This window comes from Carassius carassius, chromosome 17 (assembly GCF_963082965.1).
Source record: "Carassius carassius chromosome 17, fCarCar2.1, whole genome shotgun sequence".
Lineage (NCBI taxonomy): Eukaryota > Metazoa > Chordata > Actinopteri > Cypriniformes > Cyprinidae > Carassius > Carassius carassius.
In genome coordinates this window covers 16,997,444-17,018,443 of record NC_081771.1, presented here as the reverse complement: position 1 = coordinate 17,018,443, position 21,000 = coordinate 16,997,444, and the positions used below count along the sequence as shown (strand labels likewise).

General features: G+C 38.2%; 1 protein-coding gene across 3 annotated transcripts in view; it reads left to right on the top strand.

Moving 5' to 3' along the window:
- The window catches only part of LOC132161232 (ras-related protein Rab-6B-like), a 103,640-nt gene that overhangs the window by 33,237 nt on the left and 49,403 nt on the right, over positions 1–21,000 (top strand). For all 3 annotated transcript variants that reach the window (XM_059571150.1, XM_059571151.1, XM_059571149.1), the window contains exon 2: positions 19,193–19,251. In XM_059571150.1, the coding sequence (XP_059427133.1) occupies positions 19,193–19,251 (59 nt within the window). The remainder of the gene's footprint in view (positions 1–19,192; positions 19,252–21,000) is intronic.

Below are 21,000 nucleotides of genomic sequence, written 5' to 3'. Positions count from 1 at the left end.
GTAATAATCTACACTTATGACATGGCCTAAGTGTTTTGAAAGTAGTTATGCTTACCGCAGGCTCTACACTTTCTCATCTCTCTCCTGATCCTCCGTCCTCACTATCATCATCTGCCACAGGAGCTGATGAAGGTCAGAAAACATATATTTTGACACAGCTTACAGTGTCTGCTTTAAGGGCCTGGTTCTATTTTTTCACGCTATTTATCTGCACATTCCTTGCGTTTCTTCTCCATCTTTTTTTACAGATACACACTGACACTGCTCGCTCACTCGTTTAAAGTTGTGATTGGGCCAGCCCAGTGTCAATCAAGAAAAGAGCCAATGGGCCGCTGATCTATTTGTTTCATGGGCTGGTCTGTCAGAAAAAAAAACTAACACTGACTTTGACCAATGCATTACACCGGCACAAACCCAGCGCCGCCAATTAAGCAAAACAAAACGAATGGGCCACCGATGTACAAATTTTATGGGCCGTTAAAAAAAATAAAATAAATAAAAGTATGAGTAAGAGATATATCGGCCCAAAAAGCACGTCGGCCCACCGGGCAAATGCCCGGTATGCCCAATGGCCAGTCCAGCCATGATATTAGGGCTGTCACGATATTCGATTTTTCATATCACGGTTATTGTGGCCATAAGAATTCACGATATCGATATATCGTGATATCTATAGAAACCTTGGAGGGAAAAAGATAAGTCAAATGATTTTTTACTTTTTTTATTTAGTTTTTCTTTTTCACCCAACGAACATAATATTGATACTGATAAATGCAGGGCACAAGACTCTGGCTTTTCTCTTCATGCAGCTCCTATTAAATAACAAGAGAGAAAATACTGCCAAGTTCAACAGTATGATGAATAAATATTAATGGTAACACTTTACAATAAGATGTCATTTATTAACAATAATGTATTAACATGAATGAACAACGAACAATACATTACACAATTTATTAATCTTTGTTAATGTTAATAAAAATGGAGTAATTGTTCATGTAAGTTCACAGTGCATTCATGTTTACAAACACAACTTGCGATTTTAATAATTCATTAGTAAATGCTGAAATTAACATGAACTAAGATTAATAAATGCTGTGGAAATATTGTTTATTATTAATGTTATTTATATACAGTATGTTAACTAATGTAATTAACTAATGTTAACTAATGAACCTAATTGAAGAATGACCGCAGATGAGGCATTCAGTGCATGGCACTGCGACCAACTTAACATTTTATAGAGTTTAATGCAGCAAGATCAGTTTTAATCGTGTAACTGTTAATAGATTTGAACAAAGAAATAAAGTGTGACTACGCACAGGCCGTATTGATTGCAAATACAAAAACTAGACAAGTAAAGAAAACGCGTTACTTATTAAAATAATCACCCTTTAATCAAACATATGAACACAGAAAACTGCTGTTAACAGGTTAATATAACGTTTCCCATTCTATGACCAGTAAAATAATGGCAACTTACTCTGATGAACACGGCTCTCCTCTGATTAGCTGCGAGCGCTGCGTCTCCTTCTTGTGTGACAGTGTCAGCGTCAAGGCACAGTACTGCCACCTGGGAGCTCAACCAGGTACTGGCACTGGAGTATTTACATGTGGTGTTATCATAAGAGAACTGTTCATTTTAAATATTGCGGTTATTGCTAATACCGGTATATCATCACACACTAAATTAACACGATATCTATAATTGTTGCTCTTAATATTATGGTTATCGCCAATACCGGTATATCGCGACACCCCTAATATATATATATATATATATATATATATATATATATATATATATATATATATATATATATATATATATATATATATATATATATATAATAAACACACTGTCTTCATGTTGTTTGTACAGTAATTTGAAGATTGCATGTGAAATTATTGCAATATAAAAGTATATTTAACAATTTTAATGTTAGGTGAGATTAATAATAATTTTAATCGATTGACAGTATATATATATATATATAAGTAGTTTTAAGTAAAGCAGATCTGCTTGGTAGTCTCTGCACATTCACAGCTCTCAAGTCAACACCAGACACAACAAACATCCATATCTACCATCTCGACTGACATCCCACTCTCACTCCCTCTGCTTCTCTTAGCCCCATCACTCTTCTCCTCCTCTCCTCTCCTGTTCTCTCTAATGAATTTTTGATGCTGTATGTTTTTTTCCGGTGTGTTAGGCTCACGTCCCAGTGTCGTGTGGACGAGGCTGGGCCAAGACTGCCGCCCGGCTGTCGTTTATTTTTATCCATCTCTTGGCAAGCGGGAAGCAGTCCCAGGGCGTGGCGCAGGGCTCTGATTGGCTCTCGGTCTCAGTGAGATTGCATGATGGCAATGCCCCAGAGGGTAAAGAAGGAGCCTTTTCTCTGTGGCACACTGTAGTGAGGGATCACTGCTGAGAGATATCATTGTTTTGGAAATGGTAAGCGCCACCTTCAGAGAGAACATGCATCTGTTCATGCTGGATGGGCCAAATCGGCTATAGATGCTTTTTCATCAGAAACTAGCTTGCTGACTGATTATGGCGCTAAACAAATTTTTTTTTTTTTAATAGACACTCTTACCCAGTCCACTTTTCCATTGAGGCCGTAGACCTAGAAATAATTTTCTAATGTTATTGGCCATTGCTATGTGTATAACTGTCTTTTAATTCGTTCGATTTGAGTAACACTTTATTTAAAGGTGTCCTTGTTACACGTTACATGTACTTACTATTATAACAACAACAATAAATTATGCATAATTACATGCAAGCAATCATAAGCCAAACGCTAATCCTATTGTAAGTGATGTAAGTTTAATAAAGTATTATTTACCATTACTTAAATGTATAATTACACTGTGTCAAGGACACCTTAAAAAAATTTTAACCGATATTTGCATTCAAAATTTGAATGCATCTAGAGACACCTGCATTATGTTCCACACATCCATTTCTAGGTGATTTTGAATTCAAGAACATGTCCTGTGTGAATAACCTCTTAAATGCACAGCAACAGCCTTGCTGTACTAAAAGCTTATCTTTTGACAACTTGTAAGCATGTAAAGCTGGAGCTCTGATCTCTTAATAGGTCAGTATGCTTCAAAATAGAAGTTGATAAGAACAGTGGTCCAGTTCAGTATGATGTACTTTACTATAATAGCATTGAAGTTAACATATGAAAAAAGGTAATATTTAGTTAATTTTAAGATCACTTGAAGTTAATGAATTAGAGGAAGAAGTTTTTACAGAAGTGTTCATGGATAAAATAATTTAAAGCCATCCTTTCTGGTGCCATATGTGCAGAAGATTTTAATTAGCATCTCCAATTATCTTCACCATTAATCTGTCTGCTAATGAAGGAATAGTTGCAGGATCTTATTTAATAGCCAAAAAGAAAACTTATTAGGTTTTTTTCCAGAAGGCCACAGTATAAATGTGTGGGCTGATGCTGTTCAGCATGTCATTTTCAACCAAACAGCCTGAAACTCTGAAGAAATAACCCAGGCAGACTTTTTATTAGTCAACAACCATTCTTTAATTAGGCACAAATTCTTAGTCCTGTTTTTTTCTAGGTAGTATTGGAATTTGAATTATAAATGCAAAAGGTTCAAAGACATGAAACTCCTTTTTTTGTTTTCTTCAATAAAAAAATGTAATTAAAATACAAATACAATCATTGATATTCGTATTTATCATATTATCATATTATAATATCTTGTATCATATTACCTTATCATATTATAAGGCCTCAGAAAAAATCATGTCACCAACATGCAGGGAAAAAACAACAACAAACTGTATCATATAGACGACAAATACAGATCTTCATGATTATGTCAAGTCTCTTAAAATATCAGATTTATTATAACATGGCAAGGTTAGTTATTAGTGATTCGAAAAACATAATTATATACAAATTCTTTGAATTATAAAAAGACATCTGAAGTAATTTATCAAAAAAAAGTTTTTACTTTTTGTAAACATATTAATCTTGTATGTAAATATGTTAATATATTTACTTGGTTGAGGCTTAAAAATTAAACCGTTCCAGAAAATGATTTAATGTTTTGTGTGTGTGTGTGTGTGTGTGTGTACATTCTTATTTTTAATTGACCCAAAAACATAATTACGGTAATTAAAAATCCCATAAAGGGATTTAAAATTTTTTCTCTGAAGTGTATCAGTGTTCTCTCTGTGTGGCTGCTTGTCCAGATGGTATAAATTTGACCTTTAGCATGAGGTTTCTGTTCCTTTCCATCTCTTCATTTGAGCCGCACTGTGCAAGACTTTAATCTGGCAGTCTAGAAGTGTGTGGCCCTGCAGGTTAAGATCCCTAGTAACAGCATTTTAGAGGCAGCAGATGTTCATAGACCGGTTTTAATTGGGCCTCATGATGGCAACCCCCCACCGCAGAGCCTTTGAACGGACAGATAGGGGGCACTCCTGATTAAAGGAGAAACCTGTTAATTGCTCGATTGTGTGACTTCAAGCACTGCACTTGTGCATATTAAGCTGTCTTTGACAACACTGTATAATTGATAGCTAGTGACCTCCCAGGGGTGTTTGGATCAGATGCAGTGCATCCAGCAAAAGCTTCTCGTAGTGCCCATTAAAGTGTGTTTTTGTTGTTGTTGCATACAAAGGACATCCAGCTAACCTGAATTTTAACATGTGCACCTTGAGATAAGAAACCTTTGCTCAAACAGAGAAGCTTCAGCATTCAAACTCAGAAAAAAAGAGTTACCTCTAGAGAGGCTTTAGATCAAGGTTATTACTGCACCCCATATTGTTACTAAATCTGGCTTGTAACATAAGCAAATTAAAAGTTGATCCACCGGTCTTTATGGTCGACATTTAACACTGGTGGATTAGAATCATGCATTATTATGCTGTACTGTGAAAACCAGCAAATCACAGTAAACAATGCCTAACCTCATTGTGGCAACACCCAAGCCTAATTAATGGAGTTCCATGGGAGAAACATTTACATATGCAAATTTCATGGCCATGTTAGCAAGCATTAGATGTGAGCAGCTTTGATGCTGGCTTTTTACAACTAAGGATTTGTACAGAGCAGGGTTAGATCAGCCAGCGACTGGGGCTTCTACTGAGCTTCATGTAGGGGCTGGTATCCAGGGAGAAGTGTTCAAAGGGCCACTCTTTATTCTCAGTGTCTGAGGGAGACCAGTGCACCTCTTCACATTAATTAGAGTTTAATGGCAATCGATAGGTCTCAGGCCCTGAAGAAAAAAAAAATTGATTTGTCCAAATGTCATGATGAAACAGTTTTGTGCTAAAGGCGGGTGGAAGCTGGGCTGAATAGGGATCATGGAGAGCGAAGGTTAGATAGTTTTTTGGGGACATTGATCACCACAATCAGGAGGCCTTCATATGCTATGTATAAAACACATGTGACACTGTGTTAGCAGAAAACTGGAAACTGGCACCAACACACTCACACAACATAAAGCAAGGAGACCAGGGATTGTTGTAATATGTAGTGAGTTAAAACGCAACATTTGGCCATCCTTGAAAATATTTTGGTTTGCAGTAACAGTAATTTTTTAAGAAAAAAAGGGTCGGTAGGTAGGTCTATATATTCAAGTTTCAATGTTAAAAAATAAAAAAGTAAAATTTTGGTGATGGTGATTACGTAGGTATGAATTTAAACAAATTAGCATATCGTGACGTCACTGACTGGGTCTTCAACCCATGCCTTCGGGCGCATCATTGCAAACCTCATTTTGATGCAGGCTATATAGACCACAAACAAATTGATTGATTTATGTGTTTACGATTAGAAATGTCAACAACAACAAAAAAATCGCTTACGTAGGCGATTTTAGCCTGAATCTGTATCTGTATGCATGAGACTGTTTGAATACCGGCAGAATTCCCATTTCTGTTGTAAATAGAGAAACACTGTGGAGAAGTATTATTTGCTGTTATGCGTGTGTGTCCGAAGCTGCAGTTGCTATTTGACGCGTGTTCCAAAAAAAAAAAAACCTGTACGTGCTCCGAGAGAAGGTCGTTAAAATAAATTAGTACTATTTTCGTTTTCGAAACTTGTGTTGGTTGGTCCAATCGATTCGTGCAATAGATTTTCGAACATAAAGTGACAGTCGACATGGTCACGGTTTTAGACTAGACGGAAGAAGGGATGGGAAAAGATCTGGGCACAGTTTTTCCAGAACTTCGTGCCGAGTTATAGCGGTGTACAGCTGTTTTAATGATTTTTATAGATGTATTATGGTGCCCGAACCCGTATGACTTAGAACGGTGACCGCGAACATTTTGTTTACTGCAGCCGCAGCCATCATTACCAAGCGCGAACCGTTGACTCTGACAGTGAATGAGAGTATGAGACGAAGCGAACGCACAGGCCATAGTGTGACATCCGTGTAAACAGATGACGTCACGGGTTTTTTTTTTTAAAGAATGAACAGAGTCTTTGTTTGTATGTAGGCCTAGGCTATTTATATATTTACAATACTTACTAAAATATAATTAATATTATTTTATTGCTTTTGTATTAGTTGTTTGAAGAGTAAAAAAAAATTAAAATTGGTCGGTCTTAACGCAAATGTACAACCAGCAAGTCGGTCGGACTAAAAGCAAAAATATTATTAAAAAATTTAGTTGGTCCTAAATTGACAGGGTCGGTTGGGTTACGGCAAACAAGAATATTTTTAAGGATGGCCTTTCTAACCATTTAGAAATTAGCTGAAGGGATGAAATTATACTATACAGTTATACTTGTTGGCCACCCTTCTGAGCTGAGAGTGTAAGTTGTAAGGCTATGTGTACAAATATTATAGACATACACGGGGAAAAAATAATATTTAGAACATTTAAAAAAAGAAAGAAAACTTACATATTACATTATTTCACTTCTAGGTTATAACTAGCATTTAGACTAATGAACGTTAAATGACCCTGAAGTCATCAGATTCATTGAATATATTTGATACTGGTATTGGTTTTGTCAGCTGTTCAATTTTAATGGTATTTAAAATGCTGGTATCGGATCTACCTTATTTTCAGCAAAAGTATCTATGCTGTGATATATATCATTAGGGCCTGAGCACTGCAGTGCGAGGACCCTATTGGAATTGCTCTGTTTATTATTATTCTTCGTCGTCTTCTTCTTCTCCGAAATGAATCGCATTTTTGAGGGCCTAAACATGCTCCAAAACTCACGAAACTTTGCACACGCATCAGGACTGGCGAAAATTTACATCTGATATAGGTTTCAGAAGTGGGTGTGGCAAAATGGCTCGATAGCGCCACCTGTTAAATTTCAACGGAGTGCGCCTCAAGCTGTGTTTCACGTACATTCATGAAAATCGGTACACACATGTAACACACCATTACCTACTAAAAAGTCTCTTGGTACAAAATCCAAAACCCAACAGGAAGTAAGTTATTTTGAATTTCCTGTATGATTTTTGTGCAGTTTTTGCCATTTCCATGCCTTGTACTTTGACGAACTCCTCCTACAGTTTTAATCGGATTATCTTAAAATTTGGTGAGGGTCATCATAAGACCTTGGTGATGTTAAATTGCGAAGGTTTTGAAAGGCCCTGGCGGCCTGACAAAGTTTGATGTTTCGCCGTGAAACAGGAAGTTGCTGTAACTCAGGCAAGCAATGTCCGATCTAGGGCTGAAACGATTCCTCGAGTAACTCTATTACAAAAAATGATCGAGGCAAATTCCTCTGCCTCGAAGCCTCTTTTAATTTATTTTAAATCTCACGTCAGGTTCTTTCACAATGATTTTTTTAATGTGACACAACGCGTTTACGTCACCCACAAAGCGGAAGGAGACACAAGCGCTGCGTCCGAAGTCGCATACTGCAAGGAGTCAGCAGTGTTTTTGATTTTGATTTGGGGGCGCGGGCAAACGTAAAGAGAACGTCGTGGTGTGTGTCCATTGCAATATAGTGCTGGCATACCACAACTAGGGCCCTATGATTTCCGCGATGCAGAAAACGTGGAGGGAATCACGGAATCCAGTCATTAAAACGGATTTTACAGTTTAATGGGGAATGGCACGGAATTTGCCAACTTTTGAATGAATTAATCAAAAATAGGTCATTGCACTTACATCAAATCACGATATGGACTAATATCTGTAAACATTAAGCCGGAACAATCTGTTTAAATATGAATCCTGCATGTTCTGCGTGTCTCTGTTGATGGATGGAGCAGAAGCGCGTCTTCCTTATTAACACACTGAAGCGCGTGTGACGCTCGCTGTAATTTCAGCGTCTGCTGTCTCACTAAATAAGGACGTGAACACATGAACAACATCTCCAGAACTGCTCTGACAGTCACTTCATGAGCATTTGACCATTTGATTTGAGTAAAACTAGCGTCACATCACATACACAGAACTGTAAAGGTATGTCAACCCGTCAAAATAAAAGTCCGGTTAAAGACTATTGTTCAGCAGAATGTACATACCTTACTACTAAAAAAAAAAAAACATTTCTTCCATGTTTTATTTTTTATAGTAAATCCCCTTTGTTTACCAAAAAGTTAAGTTAATTTTCAATAATTAAAATATTAAATAAATTACTGTTTTATGTGTTTAATATGTGTTTAATAATTAAACGTTTATTTTTTATGTATGCATTGCATTCTATGCATTTAAAACATTTTAAAATAAATTTTTCTAAAAAGGAAACTTAGTTGTTCATTTTAAGAGACCCATGAGTCTTATTTTCTCTTGCATAATTAATATTGCACTTTAATTAAGCAAAAACACATTTTATCCGATTACTCGATTAATCGATGGAATTTTTGGTAGAATACTCAATTACTAAAATATTCCATAGCTACAGCCCTAGTCCGATCTTCCCCAAACTTCCAATTAAATTAAAAAGCATCAACAAGTGTTAAATAGGCTGGCAACATACTTGATACATACTAATACATGCTAGCAACACTTTGCTAAGTGCTAAAGTATGCTACTAATGTAGTGAAAAAGGAAGTTGCTGTAACTCAGGCAAGCAATGTCAGATCTTCCCCAAACTTCACACGTGTGATAGGTGTTCTGTTCTGAACAAACACCCATGACCAAATTCAGTTATAGTCATAGCGCCACCTGCTGGTAACAGGAAGTGACAAGGTTAACACTGTTATGGACTCCTAGGAACAAATTAAAAAGTGTAAAAAGTGTTAAATAGGCTGGCAACATGCTAGAAACATAATAAAACATGCTAGCAACACTTAGCTAAGTGTTAAAGCATTCTACTAAGGCAGTGAAAAAGGAAGCTGCTTGTAACTAAGGCAAGCAATGTCCCATCTTGCCCAAACTTCACACGTGTGATAGGTGTTCTGTCCTGAACAAACACCCATGACCAAATTCAGTTATAGTCATAGCGCCACCTGCTGGTAACAGGAAGTGACATGGTTAACACTGTTACAGACTCCTAGGAACATATTAAAAAGTGTAAACAAGTGTTAAATAGGCTGGCAACATACTAGATACATACTAATACATGCTAGCAACACTTAGGTAAATGCTAAAGCATGCTAATAATGTAGTGAAAAAGGAAGTTGCTGTAAACTCAGACAAGCAATGTCCGATCTTCCACAAACTTCACACGTGTGATAGGTGTTTTGTTCCAAACAAACACCCATGACCAAATTCAGTTATAGTCATAGTGCCACCTGCTGGTAACAGGAAGTGACATGGTTAACACTGTTAAAGACTCCTAGGAACATATTAAAAAGTGTAAACAAGTGTTAAATAGGCTGGCAACATACTAGATACATACTAAAACATGCTAGCAACACGTAGCTAAGTGCTAAAGCATGCTAGTAATGTAGTGAAAAAGGAAGTTGCTGTAACTCAGGCAAGCAATGTCTGATCTTCCCCAAACTTCACACGTGTGATAGGTATTTTGTTCCAAACAAACACCCATGACCAAATTCAGTTATAGTCATAGCGCCACCTGCTGGTAACAGGAAGTGACAATGTTAACACTGTTATGGACTCCTAGGGACAAATTAAAACCTGTCAAAAAGAGTTAAATAGGCTGGCAAAATTCTAGAAACATAATAAAACATGCTATCAATATTTAGCTAAGTGTCAAAGCATGCAACTAATGCACTGAATAAGGAAGTTGCTGTAACTCAGGCTAGCAACGTCCGATCTGCCCCAAACTTCAGACATTTGACGAGTCCTGTACTGAACATGCGTAACACTGTTATGGACTCTTAGCATGTGTAACAATGTTATGGAGTCCTAGCAACATATTAAAAAGTGCCAGCAAGTGATAAATACACTGGCAGCATGCTAGAAACATACTGAAACATGTTAGCAACACTTAGCTAAAATGCTAAAGCATCAGTGAATTAGGAAGTTACTGTAATTCAGGCATGCAGTGTCCAATATGCCCCAAATTGAACAAGTTTGATAAGAGTCCTGTCCTGAACACATCAACATGCCCGTATTCAATGATAGTGCCACCTGCTGGCAAAAGGAAGTGGCATTTTTAAAACTGTTATGGACTCCTTGCAAAATAATAAAAGCATCAACAAGTGTTAAATATGCTGGCAACCTTCTAGAAGCATACTAAAACTATGCTAGCAACACTTAGCTAAGTGCTAAAGCATTCTACTAATGCAGTGAAAAAGGAAGATGCTGTCCGATCTGCCCCAAACTTCACACGTTTGACAAGGGTCCTGTCCTAAATAAATCAACATGCCCATATTCGGTTATAGTCATAGCGCCACCTGCTGGCAACAGGAAGTGTCATTTTTAACACTTTTATGCACTATTTGCAACACAGTAAAATATGCCATTGTGTGCTAATCATGCTAGAAATATTTTCAAACATTCTAGCAACACTTAGTATGTGCAAAATGATGCTATTAATACTATAAAACAGGAAGTTGTTGTAACTCATGCATACAATTCCCCATCTGACCCAAACATCACATGTTTTATAAGGGTACTGGCCTGAACACAATATTCAATTATAAGTATAGCACCGCCTGCTGGCAACAGGAAATGACTTATTTTATACTAACTTAAACATGACTTTTCTGATCTGCCCGAAACTTTGCATGTTTGGTAAGAGTCCTGGCCTGAAGACATTTACATGTCGATATTCAGTTATAATCATAGCGCCACCTGTTTGCAGCAGGAAATGTGGCACAAATATTTACTATTTTATAAGCATATGGCCCAACGTTCACTGTTCCTCCTGTGGGCACCGGGTGGTGGTGAGCCCGAGTGCGAGGGCCCTTTCATCGCTGCTTGCAGCTTTAATTATATATTATAACTTTATACACCGTTTTCCATGAAAATTACTAATATTTTGTTATAAGATTTTGCTTAAACCCATCCTGGGTGATTTGAAGCCGAAAAATGCATTAACGTGACAAATCATGAATAAAATCACTGTGCTGGAGAAGTTACTGCAAGAACTGTTACAGCCATCCCTGGTCTTCCCTATATATAACCTATGAATTATGGATCTTCCTATCTGAACATGACCATACATGGTATATTTTTTTCATTTGATTCATGAGCCTGCAGCCCAAATCTGCTGAAAGCCCGTTTTTCCAGACATTCATTAAAAACAAACATGCAGAATTTGAGAAATTTAATGAGAGCTGTGCCAAAGACTCCTTTCCAGCAAGACTCACAGCAATGACGGTACTCTCACTTTTTAGGACTGTTAAGAGCAACCAAGGGGCCAGAGTTTGACTGGATAACATGACCCCTTTGGCCCCTACTGTTAGATGGGAGAAGCTCTAACAGAAGTTTTTTTCCTAATGTTTTTCCATATATATCTATATACAGTATGTTCGAAATATACTGTAGCATTATACTGTATATCCTCATGGATAAAAGCTCTGTTATAATTTTTTTTCTTTCCTCATTGAATATCTCGTTTTACTTAAACATGCTACAATACAGAAGTGGAAATGGATTGGGAAGAGGGAGAAATTTAGACAGACTTTGGCAATAGTTCACCCCAAATTATGAATATTCCGCCATTTTACTCAACCACAGGAAGTTATACATGGCTCAGAGCAGGCATGGAGGCCACCAGTATCTGACATGCCAATCAGAAAATTCATGTTTGTGGACCAGTAATACAGAGATGAGCACACAGAAAGAGACTTGATGACGTTGTCAGTAGATCATGCTGTACTCTCTGTTTTAAAGCCTCGTACCCTGTGCTGTTAACCCTCTGGAGTCGATTAACGCGGATACGCGTTATGAGTCATTTTCTCCTGATAACCCCGAAAAGAAGTTAAATTACACTTTCAGTTTTAATTGTACAGATAAGAGCAATACATCAATCGAATCTGTAAAGGGTCTACTTTTTTTTGGATACAGACATAATAACAACAAAACTTTGTGCACTTATAAAATAAAGATAACAAACAAGGTGTGCTGTCTGCAGCCTTTGTCTGCGCTGATCTTCATTTCCAAACACGTCATTAAAATGAACTGTAACTCTGTGAATACTCAACAAAGAGACATGAGAGAGATATCTATAGAAAGCCTCTCTGGGTAATGGCTCTCTAATTGTTCTCCATGTGTTTTTATGCACCTTCAGCCTGTGCTGAGAGGGATGTTTCAGAGAATTTGCAGCAAAACATGAGCTTTCCTGGGATGAAAGAACAGCATGCACCTGACAGATAGACAGACAGAGACGCAATAGGAGAGATGAGCAGGTGTCGTTATAGACACATCAGCAAGTTTTTTGCTGTTTGTTTGCTTTCTTGTGAGCGTACTCCACCATAGAGAGTTGATGGCTCCAGGAAGAAGGATTCTTGGAGACCAAACATCGCAACGTTCTCTCTAAATCTTGGTTGGCTCGCTCAGACTGCCCGTTACTCTGGGGATGATAACCCGAAGACAGGCTAACCGTCACTCCTAGCAATTTACAAAATTCCTTCCAAAATTTGGATATGAATTGGGATCCCCTGTCAGAAACCACGTCTATCAGGAGGCCATGTAACCGAAAGACGTGATCTAGGACAGTGACCGCTGTCTCCTTGGCTGTAGGTAATTTGGGCAAGGGAATGAAATGTGCCGCCTTCGAGAACCGGTCCCCTATGGTCAAAACGACCATCATGCCATTAGAGGGCGGGAGGGTGGTAACAAAATCTAGTGCGATATGTGACCAGGGTCTCGAAGGGACAGACAGCGGTTGAAGAGGCCCATCAGGAGGCCGGTTAGACGACTTACCACTGGCGCAAACTGAGCAAGCCAAAACAAATTCGTGGATGTCACGAGCCATAAGTGGCCACCAGAATCGTTGTTTAACTAAACCCTTGGTTCGGCTTATCCCTGGATGACAAGCAAAGTTAGAGCAGTGACCCCACTGAATAACCTCAGACCGTAACTCCTCCGGCACAAATAAATGATTCAGTGGGCAACCGGGCGGAGGCGTTACCCCTTCTAAGGCCGTCCTGACCTTCGATTCGACCTCCCATATGAGTGCTGAGACGACTATTTTCTCAGGTAAAATACACTCGGGAGTCACCGGTCGGGTGAAAGGATCAAAAAGACGTGACAAAGAATCGGGTTTGAAATTTTTGGAACCCGGGCGGTACGACAGAGTAACATCAAAATGACCGTAAAAAAGTGCCCACCGAGCCTGCCTGGAATTGAGTCTTTTGGCAGTTCTAATGTACTCTAAATTCTTGTGATCGGTCCAAACAATGAAAGGTACCCATGACCCCTCCAACCAGTGACGCCACTCCTCTAAAGCTAATTTGACAGCCAACATTTCTCAGTTACCAATGTCATAATTGCGTTCAGCAGGAGATAAACGATGAGAGAAAACGCGCAGGGATGCATCTTATCGTCCGAGGCAGCTCGTTGGGAAAGAACTGCTCCTACCCCCACCTCTGATGCGTCGACCTCCACCACGAACTGCCATGTGGGATCAGGGGCTACAAGGATGGGAGCCGAAACGAAGCGGCTCTTGAGGTTGGTAAATGCAGTTTCGGCTGCATCAGACCAGCTGAACGGAGTACCGGGGGAAGTCAAGGCCGTCAGAGGTGAGACTAGTTGGCTGAAATTACGAATGAAACGTTGATAAAAATTGGCGAACCCCAGAAACCGCTGTAGGGCCTTACGGGAATCTGGAGATGGCCAATCTATCACAGCCTTAACTTTGTCAGGATCCATACGTATTCCCTCAGACGAGATGATATACCCTAGGAAGGGGACAGACTGTGCATGGAATATGCATTGCTCCGCCTTGACAAAAAGCCCATTCTCGAGTAATCTCTGGAGCACTCGTCTGACGTGTTGAACATGTTCCTGGAGAGATGAAGAAAAAATCAGTATGTCATCCAGGTAAACATATATAAACTGATCTACCATGTCTCTCAACACATCATTAACGAGTGCTTGGAAAACCCCTGGCAAGTTGGAGAGCCCGAACGGCATCACCAAATATTCAAAGTGCCCTCTAGGGGTGTTAAAGGCGGTTTTCCATTCATCCCCCTTCCTGATGCGGACCAAATGATAAGCATTACGTAAATCCAATTTTGCTGAAGACATCAACGGTAACGGATAGGTGTTCTTTAACATGATGTTGTTCAACTCTCGGTAGTCAATACAAGGTTGCAGAGAACCATCCTTCTTACCCACAAAAAGAATCCCGCCCCCGCTGGAGAAGAGGAAGGGTGGATGAACCTCGATGCCAAGGAATCAGAAATGTATTTCTCCATGGCCTCCCTCTTCGGAATAGAAAGAGAGTAAAGCTTGCCTTTAGGCGGAGACTTACCTGGCACTAAATCTATAGCACAGTCATAGGGACGATGCGGAGGAAGAGAAGCAGCACGGGACTTACTGAACACCTCCTTCAGGTCCAAGTACTCTGCGGGCACGTTTGATAACAGCATGGTCTCTTTTTGAAAGACAGAAACAGGCACAACAGGACAAGCAGAAACCAGACAAGACTCATGACAACTTTCACTCCACAAGGTGACTGTGTTGGAACCCCAATCCGCTCGTGGATTATGTTTGATTAACCAGGGGTGACCTAAAACAATGGGAGCTACAGGGGAGTCCATGAGGAAAAAGGATATGGTTTCACTGTGGTTGCCTGAGGTGAGCAGAGTTACGGGTTCAGTGTAGTGGGTGACGTGTGGCAGTTCCTGGCCATTAAGTGCGGTGACATGGATGGGATGAGACACAGGAAGGACAGGAAGGTTCAAGTGACGTTGACGGAAGGCTGAGGTGAGTTGGCAGCAGGAGAGGGTGACACAGGAACTGCCGGGAAGCGAGCCGAAGGTAAGTGGTGTTGCTTGGTGGTGGGTTGTGTAGAGTGGACAGGGTTCCGGGGAGACACGGACATCCAACGCAGAAACACACAAGAAAGCAAAGCATAGGTCACAAACATGAAACAATGCTCTCACAAACACAAGACGCTAGACAAGCCAATATATAGGGATGAGTAATGAGTGACAGCTGTTGCTGATGACAGTTAACCGAGACGCCCACAAACTAATCAGTGCTGACGCGTAACACACAGACTTCACCCACAAAGTGCAAAACCCAGAGATCACGGTTTACCAACCGTGACAACGGGGTCATGAGATTTCACCATTAAATCTGAAGAACTATTGTTAAATACATTCAGAGAAGTTCATACATCTTACCCACCACATGTAAGACCAATAAAAGTTTGGTTTAACATAACAAAATGTGTACTTATGTGTTGTAAAGGGATTGTTACAGTATATTTTCGTTTGATTTAGAATTTAGGGAAAATGTTTATTATTTATTTGTATTTCATTAATTATATTGATTAGATGTGATTTTTAAAATAGATTCTTGAAAAAAAACTGATTTTGGAAAAAATAAGAGATTTCATAGGGCCCCTGTTTTTTCAGCCATTCTAAGATGCTGCTGAATAATGCATGCTAATTATATGAAGCACTAATTACAGTTAAATCATTCCTGCATGATAAGATACAAAAAAGTGCCTAAAATAAAGTTCATTAGCCAGACTGATAAGCATAAACTTTCATAATTGATATTGCTGATAGATTGTCTGTTGCATTTTACATAGTTCAGACTGTTTCTCTCCAGAATCGCGGTTTCACAACATTAGTACTGAGGATTTTTATCAGCATACATGAGTGGATTTGTCATAAATATGTAATAGTGATGAAATAAAGCCGTTTTAAATTCAATTCTTGGAGTTCTTGGTCTGTCTGCTCACATTTATCAGGCAGAGCCTCGAGTATGCATTAAAGAGATATCAAAGACCGGAATCTCTGCACCAGAAGCCTGATATTTCTCAGGGTGGGCTTATTTTTGAAAGTCAATTTTGATACAAGCATGTTCAATATTGTGTTAGGAAAAAAAAATGCTACTGAAGTGTTATTTCTGCTGCACAGGAAATATAATACAGTTCATTAAACACATTGACCTTTGTGGCACATTGTCAGTATAGTTAGAGTAGGTTGTCCTGCCATTTAAATAGCCCATAAGGAGTAGTTAATTCAGAAATAATTAAAAATGATTTTATTGCAACCCCATAAGGTGTTCTAGAGGTAAAAATAGGTGGAAATTGTGTGTTGTGATGCAAATTTACTACTGCCCATTTATCATGGTTCTATATTCTTAATTTCAGATTAAAACAGAAATTCTGAGATTATACACATTTGTTATTTTGCATTATTAACTATATTTGATAAAAAATACAGTAAAACAGTAATATTGTGAAATATTGTTACAATCGAAAAAAAAGTTTTCTGTTTTAATATATTTTAAAATGTAATAATTCATTGGATGCAGAGCTGAAGCAATTTGAGCCCAAACATTTGAATGGTAGTGTAATTGCTATAATTTCTCTGTGATGCACTGAACACTTGTATGTAATGTAATGTACCGTTAACAGTATAGGTGGTTTAAAGAAACAAGACAACATTTTATTTCTAATCTATTCTATCTGCAGCTTCTCCCATTAAACCGCCAGCTTACTCTTACATTTTTCAACATACTTTAGTTTCTTTAGTCTCTTCCTTATCCTGTATCCATTATCTGATTGTGCCTCTAATGGGCACTCTTAGTGGAGTCAAAGCACCAAATCCAATCTATCACAGTAAAGTCTAAGCGCTAAGCCCTATGTCCAGCTATTGCTCTGCTGTCTGGAATAGGTTATTAACTGAAAAATGGTGGATGCCCTCTGCTGCACTAAATGACTTGATATTAAATATTTAACAGGACTAAAATTAGACATCCACCACTCTGTCTAATAGGAACAGAGTTTGAGCATTTCGTTAGGTGGATTCTGAAGAGACAGAATATAGAAAGGGAAGGATTATTTGCCGTTAACTGGAAAGATGATCTGTTTTTCTTAAATCTCTGTTTTGGCTTCAAACTACGCTACTGTTAAAAAAGTTTAGGGTCCGTTTTTAAAATGAATACTTCTTCAGCAAGTATTCAAATGATCTAAAGACTTCAAATAAATGCTGTTCTTTTGATATTTTTATTCATCAAAGAATTCTGAAAAAAAGTGTTTCCACAAAAAAAATATTAAGCAGGGCAAATGTTTTCAACATAGATGATAATAATGTTTAATGAGTATAAAATCAGCATATTAGAATGATTTCTGAGGAAAATGTGACACTAATGATGCTGAAAATGAATTTACATTTCATAATATATTAACCAGAAAACAGTTGTTTTAAATTACAATATTACTTATTTTTCTTTATATTTGATCAAATAAATGTAGCCTTAATGAGCTAAAAGGCTTCTTTAAGTAACATCTAGAGAAAATACCATTTTAAAAAGAAATCCAATGACCAGTTTTTCAACCTAAATTTGTTGCTTTAGCAAAGCAAATGTAAGTGGATGTTCTTTTCCCACTGGTCTTGATGCAGTAGGAGCTGATATGTGTTAGCGTCTGTCTCTCAGCGTCAGCTATAGCAGGGAAGACTGGCTGTCTCTCCTCTAGCACTACCAATTTGTACAAACGTCTTCCATCCAGCGGCTTCGTCTGCTTTCAATAATCATGGTTCGTTTGATGGGGAAGGAAGGGGCCATTGCCCAAACCATAATTCAGTATTTTCTCAAAAGCATTAGATAAAGCCTTATGAGCCCCATTAAATTAGATCCTCCTCACTTTTTAACGGAGACAGATCAGTGTCTTAGAGAAAATTAGCATTTAAATGACTTGTGACCTGCAGCCTCCAGTCAACTCGCTGTGAAGTCTTCTCAGCCATGAGAAATCCTGCTCTCCTTTATTTGATCTGTAGCTCGGAGTTATTTTCTGTGTGAGGGTGTGGGTAAATTCATCCATTTATCTACACAGGTATATTTTCTTGGGGGGGGGGGGGGGGGGGTTCCCTGGGGGGGGGGTTCCCTCAGGGGAATCTCAGGGGAATCTCAGGTCAGCAGGGCAGAAGAAGTTGTGCTGATGTTTTTACTGCAGTCTCATATCTGAGTTGAGGTTCTGTGATGGTATTACTGAGATATTTTAATCAGTTTTCTGCCCTAGCTTTAATAAACCTCCCTCAAAAGAAGTAAAATCTAAATAATATACCTTTTTAATACTTTTTTTATTGCTTGCATGAAGGAACTTCACCATATTACCGTTCATAAAATATAGATGTGAAAATAAAACACTTTTACGTGCTGCTCTGTAAGATGTAGCAATTTCTGTGTCTCATATGACAGCTGATGACAAATTGAGTCTATTCTTACCACAAAAGAAATCCTTTTTGATCTTTAAATCAGATATAGTTCATGTTCTCTATTGCTACATGTTGTTCTATAAAAAAAACATTTGATGATCAAACAAAAGGTTCTTTATAGTGAAAAACGGTTATGCTATGAAAAAAAAGGAACTGTTCACTGAAATGTATATTTGGCAACCAAAAATGGTTATTTTTTTTATGGTGTCACTGCAAGAACCCCTTTTGGACCCTTTATTTTAAAAACTGTAAAATGCAATAATTTTTTATGGTTCCATAACGTCACTGACGACCTTCTGGGTTAGTCTACAATTGAATGATTAGATCTCTAGGCAGAGGTTTCAATTAGCACAGTTGGCAGCCCCCAGCTTGCAAATCAATCCAGTAAGCCCAGGCAGGCATCACTGGCTTCCTCAGTCGACGTCTGCTTTCAAATGGCTTCTATTTTAATGTTTCTATTCTCTTTGTTCTCTTACAGTGGGGAAGACTTCCCTGATCACACGCTTCATGTACGACAGCTTTGACAACACGTATCAGGTAGGCAGCTGGCGGGCCGCTTGACATCCTTGTCATTCTGTCATTCATAGTGTCCCTCCCCTTATTGTGCAGCATCAAAGAATCATTTCGAAAACATAATGGGCCGAGTTCAGTCTTTCAATTGTGAATTGTGATTATAAATGTTCAACATGATTGTGTGGTTATTAAATCACAGAAACACATTTGATAAATTTAATTATTCATCCTATATTCACCTCCAATCTCCTCTGAATTAGCAACAGCAGAGATGAATATACATGATTGGTCACTTTCATATGGCACTGTAGAAATTGATTATAAACTGCATATTAGGGGTGGGCAATATGATCAAAATCTTACACACACAAACACACACACACAGACAGACACACACACACCCATGTTTGTTTTTGTGAAAAGTGGGTTCATCCCATAGGTGTAATGGTTTTTATACTGTACAAACTGTATATTCTATGGCCCTACACCTAACCCATAACCCTCACAGGAAACTTTGTGCATTTTTACTTTCTCAAAAAATCTCATTTTGTATGATTTATAAGCGTTTTGAAAAATGGGGACATGGGTTAAGTCCTCATAAGTCACCATCTCCTTGTATTACCTGTGTTTACCCATGTCATTATACAGAGTTGTGTCCTGATATGTCACAAAAACAAGAGCACACACACACACACAGATATATATATATGAAGAGTTCTCCATGAAGTGTCATCTGAAAATTTCTTCTAAAATTTTTTTTTTCTCAGGATCCTATGTTTATGCTCTACATACATTGTATATAAAGTAATACCATGTAAGCACACACACACACACTGCATATTCTTGATTGTGTAAATTATACAGTATATGTCTATATATGTCTTCTGATTAAAATTACAAAAGTGATTTAATCAAGAGCAGTGAGAGATTTTCTCTCTTTTGTTGTTTGATTAACATGAATGTCAGACAGCAGGAATATTAGAATGCTTTTTAAGAGCTGCCCGGAAACAATATACTGTTACACATGTGTTTCTTTCTTATATATTTGTTTTCACTTAAGACCTAAATAACTGTTTACGGGGATCTTACAAATGTGTGAATTTAACAGTTCAATGCCTATCAAGCAGTAAAAATAACTGTTAATACTGTTGTGGTCTGTGAGCACCATCTTCATGTACGCACGCCTCTCTTCCAGTGCTCAGAAACAGTCTGTCAGACAGCGCACACATAGAGATATGAGATCTTTTACATACAAAAAGTTTTCATGACTGCATAGCACAGCAACGTCATGTTAGCATGTAACCACGATAGAGACAATAATCGAACACTGTGTTATAACACAGTCTTCCAGTGAAAACAACCAACGTATGCTGTAAACCCCACCATTATACAAAACCAACAACCAATGGATGAAACCATGCTACTACCCAACTTTAGCACAAATTCCAGCATCAGTGAGGTGTGGCATGGAAGTGATCAGCCTGTGGCACTGCAATATGAGCGCAGTAAAATTATGTGAGAAGAAAAGGAAAACAATGATTGTAGTTTTAAAGGATAGTTTGTGATCGTTGTATTATTTTAAGACTACCTCTAATTGCTATTTCATAATTTTCTAGAACATAATCATGTTAATTTAGCCAGAAATTATTCAGCAGTCACTGGTAGGAGTGAGTGCTAATAGATGTATTGTGTTTGTGAGTGAAGTTAAACTGTTCGCACTGTAAACAATAAAACTCTATCCTCAATTGTTATAAAAGGGAGTGGTGCTGTTTT